We start from the raw sequence: 12833 nt of genomic DNA, 5'->3' as shown, positions 1-12833 counted from the left end.
GCCATTATTATTAAACAATATCTGATCAGGAGGGGGCTGAGCTATCAATGGTGACTAATTATAAGACAAATAATAATAGTCCTTCATCATGCTTAGATACTTTCTGCAAATTGACTTGGCTCTGTGCAAACTGTTGTTCTGTCGTGGTGGGGTTTTAATTCAGTGTCTGCAGAAAACATGCACCGTGTAAGTGTTCTGCATTTGTCTCTAGACTGCTCAGCCTTTGCAATACCTGGTTGCTCAACCACGTTCAGCTGATTTCTTTTAGGTGTTTTTTTTTGTTTGGGTTTGGGTTTGGTTTTCACTTTGACGTTGCTGGCAAAGGTCAAGCCTTTCTCCCCCCTTATCTGTTACCTTATCATGGGAACACAGATGGCAATATGCTGTCTCCCTCGGCATACCTGCTGAGGAGCTACTGGTCCATGAGGCTCAGCCAAAGCCTGTGGCTTGTGCCATGGCTTCCTGCCTGGCTTGGACAAATGTGAGCTAATTAACAGCAGTGAACAACACGTAAAATAGCGAATAATTATTAGTTTTGTTTATGTGTAAATACTGATAGTCATAGGAGAAGGCAAACGCTTGTATGGGAAACAAATGTTTCCCACGCACGGTTTGGGACCAAAGCAAATGGGTGCGACTGCTCCCAGAGCAGCGAGGGGATGCTCGCAGGGTCAGGCGGTGCATGTGTTGGGGAGCCCAGTGAATGTGCTCAGTGCTGTCCCTGCCACAGCTCACTGCAGGTGCTGTACAGGATGGATCCTGGGCCTGAAGAGCCCGTTAGGCTGAGCTCTCAGCTGCACCCATTACATTCTCGCTGCAGTCACAAGTTACTGGCAGCTCCATGTCTCTAAGCAGTTACCGATCCCTCTGCCCTGGAGCATCCTCTGTATTTGTCCTGCGTTCCTTCTGTAACCCTGGAAGGCGTCATTGCATCCTGATACCGATTCACTTCTCGTTAAGGGCTTACATTTCACTGTCATTACTGAGTTAAAATCAAATGAACAAAAGGCAGCCCTCCAGAAACCAGTGTTAGTAGCATCTGGGGGGCAGGGAGGATTTGCCCCCTGTTTTTTTACCACTCATGGCTTGTGTTGGTTTCAAAGGCAGCTCACCCATGGCCAGGACAGGCAAGCAGAGACACTTCTGCATTTAAGCCCTCTCTCACCTGCAGGACAGGAGCTGCTGGTACCACCCCTATGTGACACCCCTGGTGGCTGTGTGCTGGCTGGGGCACGGTCGCCCCCTCGGTGCTGATCTCTCCTGCTCGTGTCGTTACAGGACAAGCGGTGAAGGAGAGGAGAAATGGCGGAGGATAGGAAAGACGAAGCCAAGGCACCGCACTGGACTTCGGGTCAGTTAACAGAGGCTTCTTCACACCCACATTCACCCGAAATCAAGGAACAGGGTGGCGCGGGTGCCGGACTGGTCAGAAGTGCCAATGGGTTTCCCTACCAAGAAGACGAGGAGCACGGGCTGGGCGGCCGGGAGCAGCCGGGGCCGTACGCTCAGACCAAAGAGAACGGGATCAATGGAGAGCTGTCGGCAGGGGACAGGGAGACCGCAGGTAACGTACCTCAACACCCTGCAGCTCAACACAGCTGAACACCGGGCAGCGCTCTGAGAAGATTTGAGGAAAGCCATGAGGGCAGCTTAATGCATCCTGGTAGATGCGAGGGGGTCACCTCACTAGGGATGGGGAGAGCAGCCAGTGCACAGGAACCACAGGGCTGTGTGTGTGGAAACTTCAGTTTCCGCTGTTGCTGCTCACAAGTAACAACTTCTAGAAACCCACCGACTGTTTGCAGATAACATGTTGATTGATCTGGCCAGGGATAGCACATTCAGCATTTATCCACCACTGGCTAGGCGTATTTCATGGGATGCTCTCTGGGGCCTTGCCTATTTGTAAACTATGTTAGGATTTTAGGATTCAGCTTGTTATTTGGGGGAGAAAAAAGTGTGACTGTGTCAAAATGAAATATGCAAAGCAAGTTTCCTGTTTTAGAAGTAAATGCTAATTCACTCTGTGCAGAGCTCCCTCTTTAAACCCCAAATGCACAATGCAAGAGGAATGTCTCTTGTACAGGCACTAGTGCCCTTGATGCATCCATCCATGCATGCTAAAGAGATCTTTCTAGCAATGTTTGTTGGCTGTTGACAGCACTTTGAGATGTTATCCATAATTTCTCAGCAGCTGGAGAATGTTAAGGCACTCAGACCCTAAAGTCATTTCAAAAGCAGTTCTACTAGAAATGAATACTTCCGCTGCAAGGAAATGGGGGTGGATTTTAAGAGTCTCTTTTTGTGGATAGCCAAAACTAGAAAGCCATCAGTAAAAGAAATTCCATGTAAGCATTCAGGTGAGCGTGTTGTTGGTGATGGTTCAGGAGGGTGATAACAAGGTCTCTTTCCTTTGCTCTAACCTAACTTTGTACTGTACTTAGACAGCAAATAAGCAGGAGCAGCTGTACAGGATCACAGAGGTAAGATGCTGCAGTTCTTAGGGCTGTGGAGAGACTGGAGTGTTTGTCTCCTTTGCCACAGATGTTTCAAACAGCCTTGGACAAGTCACCCGTACAAATGGAGAAGTAAGAACTTGACAGAATGAAGAGGAATTTCGTCTCCTTATAAAAGGAGAAGAGAAATACTCTTCTCAGGTGCTCTCAAAGCTTGGGGCAGCATCTCAGAGACGTGGACGTTTAATTGGGGAATTTGCAGCTAATGGCTGAGAGGAAGCAGGAACCCAGTGCAGCAAATCAGTGGGCATTGCAGTAGTGTATTTTAACATCGCTTTTTCAGATGGGGGATTAAAGAGCAGAACAAATCCAAATGTGGCAGCGGGACCAGAGCAGTACACTTACTGAGGGAACGAGACTGCTCTTGATCCCTGTGAAGTTTGCTTCGATCACCACTTTGTGGCCTCGTTTCCTCCTCCCCTGCTTTTTTCTCACTGTCTACTTAGTTTGCAAGATCTCTTGTGTGGGGACTTACTGTCAATACATGCAGTTATTGCTAGGGAGTCTTAATATAGCTTATTTCATGGCATCTTTCTTTGTCCTTGAAAACCAGAAGTCCCTAAAACTGCTTGCCTTCACGCCTGAATTTCTAGCTCTCTGGAAATTCAAATCCTTGAGCCCCGACTTAGAGGAACATTAATGCAAGGTAAAGCATCTTAGGGTACATAAAATATATTTTTAATCATTTCATTCCTTTCAAAGACCATCAGGAGAAACCTGTCAGCAATTTAGGGCAGTGACAGAAATGAAGAGGGGTGTGGATTGCCAAAGCCACACTGGTGTTTGCTAGTGGGACATACTTACAGCATCACGAAGCAATATGATTCAGAGTTTGATCTTGAAACCAGGATTGCCATTTGCCGCTGACTTCAGCCATCTTTGCTCTGTTTGCTTGTAAATTGTAGCTGCAGTGGGGTGTTGTATCAGATACGACATTTAAATGCCACTGTGATACACATAATTACCAATAATGCAAATCATTTAATCATTTGTAGTAGCTTGCTGGCTCCAAACAGCTGAGGAGAAAATGCACAGGAAGCCAAGGTCGACCGAGATAATTAAGCCACACTGTGAGTTTCTGTGGATTTATAGGGATTCTGTTTTCCCTGGTGTAAGCCCAGACCAATAACCTAGGCTGCTCTGGCTTCTCAGCCTTTGTGTCAGAGTCCACAAATCCCCAGTATCAGCAAGAAGAAGCTCATCCCAATGCAGCACAGGTACAAGCAGGGCACTTCCCAGGGCAGCTGCAGGCTGCCCGATCCCTGCTGGGGAGACTTCAGATGTGGTTCAAGGCATTTCGCATCAGCTCCCCGGCACCGACTGACCCACGAGCTGGGATTTGTTCATGAAATGAGCATCCCGCAGGGGGAGGCGTTCAGCAGCAGCGCCGTACTGCGCCGGGGCACCCATTTGCAGGGCTCGTGCTGTACAATCTGTGTGTTCAGGGGAAAGTTAGAGCCACAAGGACAAAGGCACCTTATGCCAACACTAATGTGGAGGCGAGGGGTGCTGGTGGGGGAGGAGAGCAGAGTTCTTGCCAAAACACATCCAATCTATCACTGCAAGTGACGTTTTTGGGTTTGCGCAGTTAAAATTCGCCTTCCTGTATAAATGTGTGCGTCTCTCCCTCTTGGCGTCTGTCGAAGAGTTATTGAGTCTGACCTCAATTTTGGAGTCCTCTGAATCTGGCTGTTGTGTTGCCTTTGATTGATCTGCCTCCGCATCGTGCTGGTAATGGCTGCATTACGGAGCCACATCAATGCTCCCCTTTCTAACGGGCCCACGGGAACGTGAGAGAGCGCTCAGCGCTCAGAGGCGAATATGTGCGAGAGAATGGCCCTGGTTCATTGGCACGATGCATGGGAGGCTGTTATGGATGTGATATAAGGAAGGGTGCTACAGCAGATACTCGTTTGTGTGTGTGTGTGTACACGGGTTTGGGCTACCACAGGTCCCACACTGCTCCCGAGTTGTTCCTGAAGGCACCTGCCCCTTGGGCAGCCTGCAGCACCCCACCGAGTTTTAACGCCCTCTCCCTGATCCCTGCCTCTTCGAGTTCTTGCTCACGTGTGCGTGCACGCACAGCATCTTCGGTGAGGATCTTGTGAGTCTGCAGCGTGGAGGATCGGGGCTCAGCTTTTGTCAAGCCAAACATTTCCACGTCACGCGAGACGTGTGCTGCACGGGGGGCGTGATGGTGGACTCAGGAAACTCACTCCAAAGTGGGCTGATGTGGGAAGATTTGGATTGGAGCCGTGGTAGAGCACAGGATGTGTAGGGCTTGTAAAGCAGTGTGAGCGTGGCAGCCTTTTCTTGGCTTCCTGAGGCGTCGTGGTCAACTCGTAGGGAGGCAGCAGCGAGGAGCAGTGCAGGTGTGCTTCAGCAGCCCCTGGGAAGCAGCGCTTCAACACCATACAGCATGTTTGACTGGCAAGGAGCATCAAGCCACAAAGGTTTGTTTTTCTGCACTTAAAACGCATTTATTTTTCTTTTCAGTAATGTAATGACTAACCTGTCAAATGGATATAATTAGGGGTGAGAGCAGTTAGCTGTGTTGTGGAGCATCTTCTCTGCTCTATGTACAGTGACTCAGCTGATTGAGCGCTTTCTTCATTATATTCCAAACGCAGGCTTATAATCAGAGGGGGGGGTTACCCACACAGTTATCTGATGAATTATTTTTCTGACAGATTAAGGGAAGGCATTTCCTGAAATCCTATCATCAGAGCCGCAGGACAGTGGCTCCATCCCCGTGTCAGTTGATATTAAGGACAGTAACGTGTCCTGCCAAAGTGACAGAGCTCTTCATTAATTGGCAGAGTACCCAAACTGCGTGGGATGCAAAAAGACTGCTGGAAAATTGGAGCAGACTTCATGAGACAGCACAGGGCATCGCAGGTTGAGCTCTCCTGCATTGTTTTTCAGAGCCTTTGAGTCATGGGAAAGGTGGATGTGAGGAAGGTCAGGCCAGATAAATGAGAGAGGCAAGTGTTTTTGGTGGCTGTGGAGACCCAGAGATGGGTTTGCGTTAGTCTGTTAGAGAAACAGAAAGAGGAGAGAGCCCAAGACCCATGGAGAGGGATGAAAAAGGGGCAGTGCTGATCTGAGGGAGGCGTGAGGGACCAAGGGAGGGACCAGACCCAGCACTGGGAAAGTTAGGAGAGGTGGTGGTCAGAGAACTGGTGAGAGGAAAGACATGAGGGAGCAAAGCAGGGGCAGGAGGTGGCAGGGAAAGAAGGAAAAACGGAAGAAAAGGAGAGTGGAAAGTGGCTCAGTTTTATCTGTTCATCCTGAGCCAACGCATCCTTTGCGTGACAGCAAGTATTGCCCCAGAGAGGAGGGGACTCAGACAGCAGGGAATGGCAGCGTCTGCAGGGAATAACTGAGGAAGAAAGTGGGGAGGGGTAATTCAAGTTGCAGCCCTGGGTACGGTCTGTCCTAACTCAGCCATTTGTTTTAAGGCTTTGTGCAGCCAGACTAACTGGGCATCTGCACCAAATGTGTTCCCGTGACCAACTACTCCTTAAAAAATATATTGAAACAAGCTGCAGGGAATGTCAGCCTGCAGGAGCGCCCTGCCATAGCCGGGGAGCAGATGAGCAGAGATGCGGGGTCCCTTCAGTCTGTGTGTGCAGAGCAGTGGTGGTGCAGGTAGGGACCGTGCATGTTCCAGCCACCTGGCAGCACTGCAGGGAAACCATCCCCGTCCCAGTGTCTTGCCTAGCCTTGTAGCAGCCCGTCTCCAGGCAGAGAGGCTCTTCCTCACCGTCCTCAGCACTCCTGCACGGTTAGAAGATCACTGTGCCCCCTAGTCCTGCTGGCTTCAGGCACTGCATCCAGCGGGCAGTCCCGGGGGCAGCACTGTGGTGCTGTGCGTGGGGTCAGCAATCACTGCAGCCTCTCCATGCTGAAATGGCCCTTTTAGCCTTGCTTCCCAACAGCACCGCTTTGTCACAGCTCTCCTTTTCATTTGGCTGCTAGCACTGGCTGTCCTGCTGCTGCCCAAGTCCCCCCTGGTTGCCTGTTTCCCAGAGGTGCCTCCCTCGGGTGGGCATTCTCGGCAGCCAGCATGTCCTGAGCACTGCAGACAAAATGCAGCGCAGGACGCAAAATGAGGGATGCTGAGGGATGAATGCGATTGCTGTGCTCGTCCCGTATCTGTTGTTTGTTTTGCAAAGAGTGCATCTTACCGTGTCACTGAGAGCTCCCTTGGGACAGGAGCAGTTAATTAGGCATTTTGATCTCCTTCCCTTCGCCCAGGAAATGTGACAGTAATTACCGTGCACCATCATCTTCGCCAATTTAGAGACAGGCAAACGTACCAGACTTCAGAAACTTTTCTTCTTTGTGTTAAGAGTAATACAAGTGTCGTTTTCTGGGACTCGTTACTGGAATGTTTTAGACACGTTCGAGGGGTGTTGCTGGAGAGAGCATTGGTGGAGGCAGCAGAGGACCAGGGTCGAGAGACGGCCCCAACAGCCCCTTCCTTCCTGCCCCCTGTTCTTTCTGCTGCACCTTGGTGTTTTCTTGTGACACCAGGAGCTTCGTGAGAGGGAGCTCTTCTGTTCCAGCTCTGATCCGAGGGCAGGAAGGTTTGGAGGAGGGTTCTCTAACAAACAACAGAGCCTTGTCTGGCAGGCACACAGCCCCTCTGTTTCAGGCACAGCTGAAATGGCAACTTCTTCCCCAAAGTCACCTTGAAAGGGACGCAGCAGGTTCTCAGGTGCGACAGCCCGTGCTCTTCCTCCCCTTTTCCCATTACAGAGCTCCCTGTGCGTGTCCTGGTGCCCAGCCGTGGCTAAGCTGAGCTCCCCGTGGCCGTGCCTGCTGGAGGCTGGTCCTGTTCCCCGCGGGTGGTGCGGGGCTGACCCCGGTGCCGTCAGAGTGGCTACGAAAACACGAGCCCGCTGCTACTACTGCGAGGAGTGCCAGGCGCTGCTGGCTGCCTTTTTCCACGTTGCCATGCCAACTGGTCCCTGCGCCGAGCCAGATCTCTCCTTAAGCTCCGCTGAGAGAGAGTCTGTAGCCTGGGAGCTTATTTAGCATTCAGGAGTGCACAGCCTCTCTGTAACGGCTCCGCGGCACAGCCAGGCTGTCTGACAAAGGGAAGGAGCAGGCTTCCTTTTGGTTTTCCCTTCTCCTCCCAAATTTGCTTCTCTAGATGGGGAGAGAGGCTGGGAGCACCATGTGGAGGGACCTCACTGAGGCACAACTTCCATGAAAACCAGAGGGATGTGTTGCTTTGGGGGGCATTTGTGGAGCAAGACAGATGTGCGTGAGATGCATTTATGTACAGATATGTGTATATGCACGCGTTTCTTGGTTCAACTAACCCTAATGAGCTACTCTGTATTAAAATGGGAAGGCAAAGCAAGCTGGGTTTTAATTCAAGCAAGGAGCTCAAATGAAAGACTAGGAGGGAGCCAGGGATAAAATACCTGCCTTTGTCTTCCCTGCTGTTCTAAGCCGTGAGGTTAATATACAGAGAAACAAGTCGTCTTGTCTCACACGACATTCATATCCTGAATTAGGACAGCAAAACCAGTAGTTATGTGCTGGTGCTTTGGCTTGGGTTCCTCCTGTTTGCTACTGGTAGATTAACTGCTCGCTTTAAGTCATTATAATGATAATTAATACAGGTTTGCTTGCCTTTGCCAGCCGAAGGGATGGAAATCAGCATAAAGCAGCTGGCATTAGCTGGCATGTGAGCACTGCTAATCCAGTGCCTGTCCGCACCAGCTGTGAAAAGGTTGATCTGCAGATTCAAAGGCAAGGTTCAAAGCGAGAGGACTGCGTGCTGGTTTTGACTCCATCGCTTGCTCTTCGGGAGATGCTGAGCAAAACATTTACATTTCCCTGTGCTGTTGTGCAGACCGACAGCGGAGCAGAGCCGGTGGTGCTCAGAAAGCTCATTTTGAGGTGATGGTTTAGAAATGCAGCCTTGATTGTTTGGGGGGGTTTGTTGTTACTGATTTCTTACTTGAGACATGCCAACAATGCAGGAAACTCAAGTCACCCCAGCTGTGTGAGTGAGATCACATGCATGAGCTCTTCTCCTGCGTGAGGCAAATACTGGCGCAGAACCTGAGCACTTCATCTTTAACTGCATGCAGCATGTGGAAAAGAATTGTGAGATGCCGTTATCTCCAAGGCAGGCAAACCTGATAACTGCTTTCCAGAGAGTCGTTCTCATTCAGGACTGGCTAAATTGAATACTTCATGGAAATCAAATTCACTTAGAAGGAACATATACTTTGGGAAGGGAACATAAACCCCAGGTATTTCATTTTTTGTTCATATTTCTTTCCTTGAGACTGATTGGTAGCAGCACACGACTGGTTTGGTGCATGTCCCAGCAAGCCCTGCTGCTTGCAGCAGCTCGAAGGAAACTTCATACAGCCCGCGGGCTGCCCGGGCAGGTACCTTGATGCAGAGGAGCAGGAGTACCAGCTGCTGGTGCTGCCTGGATGTGGCAGCCTGGCTGCCTTAGCAAAACTGCTCGCATCCCTGCAGGGGAGAGAAGAAAACGACATCAGCTGGATCTGCAGTTTTTTCCCCAGAAGCCAGGGTCTGTGCCACATCCAGGGCAGTGAGCCTGTGCAGGGTGTTGGGGAGCTGGGAAGCAGCTGATCCTCTGCTGTGTCTGTGCAGGAGTTGCTTTCTCTTCCTTCTTATTTAGGAGTGTATTGTCCTTCCAGACAGTTGCTCTGTCAGCTCTTCCTCCTCCTCTTTTGCACCTTCAGTCCAGAGGAGTGGGTGCGTCCCTTTCCCAAGCACTTCATATAACCAGAGGAAGGGCTGCTCAGAGGTGGTGACCTGGCAGGGACAAGACTCACTTCTGCTGGGATGCTGCCAGAGGAGAGGGGGAGTGCAGAGCTTCTGAGCAGGGCTGCAGCTGCTCCAGCAATTCACCCAAATCAAGAACCTGGGGATTAATTTGGCTGTGACATGGGGTCTTCTTTATTTTGCCTGCCTCCAGGGAGGTTCAGCACCTCGTGTGAGCACACAGGCAAGAGGCAGACTCCTGTCTGCGTGCAGCCAGGGGCTCGGCCGGGAAGCGCAGCCCGCAGCAGATGAGCAGCAGGACTGCTGCTGCATTGCAGAGCTGGGGAGGCTCTGACTGGCAGCGTGAGCCTTAGGGCGAGGGCGCACTGATTGTGTTTGGTGTTACCGGGTCCCCCAACGGGACGAACCTGAGCTGCGTTGCACTGACAGAAGGGTCTCTGGTTATGCCAAACCGGGCACGACTGCAAGCCCCACACAGAGCATGTACGGGTTATTGCTAACGTTAATCCTAAATTCAGCAGAGCTTGTGTAGCATACTTTGTTGTGCTTTTTTTTTTTTCTATTTTAAAGATCACAGAAAGCACTGTCAGAGCTGTATTAAAAAGGAGAACTGGAGGGACACGTCCTCTTCTGCCGTAGGTTGCTGTAGCTCTACTGGCTTCTGTGCGTTGTTCACTTATACTAAAAACAATTAGTTCTTAAAAGTGTGCTTATTTAAAATGTTAACACGTACTGAAGTCCCAAACAAGTACTGAATTAGAAGCAAGGTACCTGTTCTGCATATTTACTTGCACTCAAAGGATTAAATATCCGGTGCTGTGCTCTGAACCTCAAGCGGTTTCTTCCTGCATGAGTCCTACAAGGAGTTCATTTTTTAATGAAGGATAAATATATCTGCTTATTTCATGCAAGTGCTGCTTTTCAGCTGGTAGCACGTCCTGGGAGAGGCAGTGGGAGCTCTCTGCATGGCCCTGGCTGGGAGGCTCACGGTGGCTGCTCCAGTGCCGCACATCGGCTGTACATCGCGTTGCTGATGCGTCAGGCAAACCAGGAGCGATTAGCTTTTCCCACCTCTGGCTTGGCTGGGAAATGCTGACGGTAGTAAATATTTTGTTCCAGACTGTAAACTTCAGAAGATACGACTCAGGGGATGTGCAGGGAGCAAGTATTTGCGGTAATGAGGGCTCATTTATAAAGCGTTGCTTTATTGTGCTGACATTTGTATGGCTGCTTTTTAACGGCGTTTCATATTTAAAGGGTGTGCGTGTGCAGGCACCGATCCCTCGGTGTTTGTTTTCCAGCGGCTAGACAGCGTGGCAGAGGCCCCTGCCTGCTGCACGTGTGGCTGGGAGCTGGAGGAGGGCTCTCTGGAGCTCGGAGTTGCTCCCGGTACAGATTTCCCGTTGGATTTTGCCACTTGCTCTCGCTGGGAGCATGGTGGGGAAAATGCTGCGGAGCCGCAGTAAAGGCAGAAGGTGTGGAAGCAGTTCAAGGATGGGCAGCCCCGACCCTGGGCTGCTGCTTTCCTGACCTCTGGAGCAGCCGGGGCCACACGGCTCCTGCCAGCCACAGCTTCCCTTGTGCCTGCTCTTTTCACGCAGTCACTGCAGTGCGTCTTCCCCCAAAGGCAGTCCTGAGCCCCCACACCTTTGGGGTTTGTTGTGTTACGCAATTCAGGGGTTTTTCTTTCCCAAAACATGAGCCTTTTTTGACCCGTTCAGTTGGCGAGCTGGTAAGTCCTGCTGATTAATTTAATCTGTCACCACCCTCATTGATGCTGCAGCAGCTTAAAGTCAATGAGTTTATTAGGGAAGTGATGCTTGTCAGTTGTGTTGTGGTTTCATTTAATTTAGAAGCTGATGTTTCCATTATTTCCCTTCATGCCTCCTGCCAATTACTGTTGATATTGCCAACATCAAGATCAAGGACCTACTTGCGGCAAAATATTTGCACTCACAAAAGCCATGGGAGAGCAAATATTTGAATTCTGGAGCACTGTGTTACTGCTTTTTTTTTTTTTCTTCAACCACAAGCACTAATCTGCTGGCGTTATTTGTGTTTTATACGACTTATTCATACCACTTCGCTTTCCACTGTGAATTTCTGTCTTAATCCAAGTGCAAAAGGCAGTGCTTCGAGGTTTTAGGAATTGCAGTGATAAAGTGCAAGGCGTGTCTTCAGATTCTACATCGGAAAAGCCACCAGCTGAGGCCCCGGTCTCTCTGCCATGTCTCAGCAGTCCCAGCAGCCTCCGCAGAGCTGAGAGAAGTCAGGACCCGTCCTGGGGGGACTGCCTGATGGCTGCGCACAAATCCAATAGCTGCTTGGTTTGTAGTCCTGCAGCACCCAGGGGAAAGAAAATCCATAGGCCCTGTTAGCGTTGCAAATTGTCCAAGATAGCAAATAGCCAGCGTTGGATCTTTTCTGTTCTGCAGGGAATATGGTCGGGGTGTTTTGCTTTGCTGAGCAGCACAGGTTCCTCGGTGCTTTTGTTGTTGACTCGAGCCGGCTGTGCCAACAATTAGTGCTGGTTACCTTGGAAACTGCTCTGCACCCTGCTGAGGATTTTGACAGGCACATTTTGACTGAAATTGCTTTGTTTTCCCAATTCTGCGAGCACACATGTAGCTAATCCTTTTGCTGTGCCCTGCCTGTATTCCTTGCCGAAAACGTAGCAAAATTAGTGAAACATATTATTTTGTCCTTCCCATCTGTTTGCATCTTTCTTTCTCCCTGTTTTAGCCTCAGCCCTCTGTGAGCATTAATTACCCTTTGCTTTAAACAAGCTCACTGTTAATTTTCTTGGTCGGCGTCTGAGGGATGACACTGTGAGTGCCTGGGAAGTTTTGACACAATTTTCAGTCTCCTCCCCTCTATCCCTCCTTCCCGTCATCCTTTTCCTTGGGTTTTCTCCTGGAGCATCGGTGTGCCATGCAGTTCCAGCACGTCGAACCTTGTTTACGCCCTGGACGAGTTCTGTTTTGCAGAGCCCAGCTGGCTCTGAAGATCTGCTGCCACCCTAGCAGGGTAAGATAAAGCCTCGAGGGGCGATGCTGCTCCTATGGGGAGGTGAAATCACGGGGCACCTGCCTGCAAGGCAGGAAGATGCTGTGGGAACAGCTCTTTGGGAGTTTCTCCCATCAAACCCAGCCTTCAGAATAACCCCACTGCACTGCAGAAAGAGACAGGGGAGGTGTCAGTGAGGTACTGCTGGATGGGAGCTCTCAGAGCCTGAGCAGCTCCGTGGAGGAAGGGGCATTCACAACCTATTTCCTCAATGGATTGAGCCCCAGGTTATGGTAGCCTGAAAGAGGAGAAAGTGCCCGGGGCTGGAGGTGAACCATTAGAAAGGGCACAAAGGGAGCAGACACAGCCTGCATCGCTGCGCAGATCTGCCACAGATCTAATTTTTGCTCTTGCCATGACCGCTTCCAGATATTTCTAACAGTTTTCTGGAAATGCTTGGTGAAAGCTCAGACGTGTTTTTAAAAGACTTTTGTGGCCATCCATACATCTGTCACTGGGGCTGGT

At 50.3% G+C, this 12833-nt stretch overlaps 1 protein-coding gene across 38 annotated transcripts in view; it reads left to right on the top strand.

Moving 5' to 3' along the window:
• The window catches only part of MAP2 (microtubule associated protein 2), a 174322-nt gene that overhangs the window by 108572 nt on the left and 52917 nt on the right, over window positions 1–12833 (top strand). For 36 of the 38 annotated variants that reach the window (XM_038181829.2, XM_072040448.1, XM_027461374.3 and 33 more), the window contains one exon: window positions 1279–1564. The exons of the other annotated variants lie outside the window; for them this stretch is intronic. In XM_038181829.2, the coding sequence (XP_038037757.1) occupies window positions 1303–1564 (262 nt within the window). In that variant the 5' untranslated portion in view covers window positions 1279–1302. The remainder of the gene's footprint in view (window positions 1–1278; window positions 1565–12833) is intronic. 38 annotated transcript variants of the gene reach the window in all.

The sequence above is a fragment of the Anas platyrhynchos genome, chromosome 7 (genome assembly GCF_047663525.1).
Source record: "Anas platyrhynchos isolate ZD024472 breed Pekin duck chromosome 7, IASCAAS_PekinDuck_T2T, whole genome shotgun sequence".
In the NCBI taxonomy this organism is placed as follows: Eukaryota; Metazoa; Chordata; class Aves; order Anseriformes; family Anatidae; genus Anas; species Anas platyrhynchos.
The sequence above is the reverse complement of the archived record's forward strand: the minus strand, read 5'-3'. Positions and strand labels throughout refer to the sequence as shown.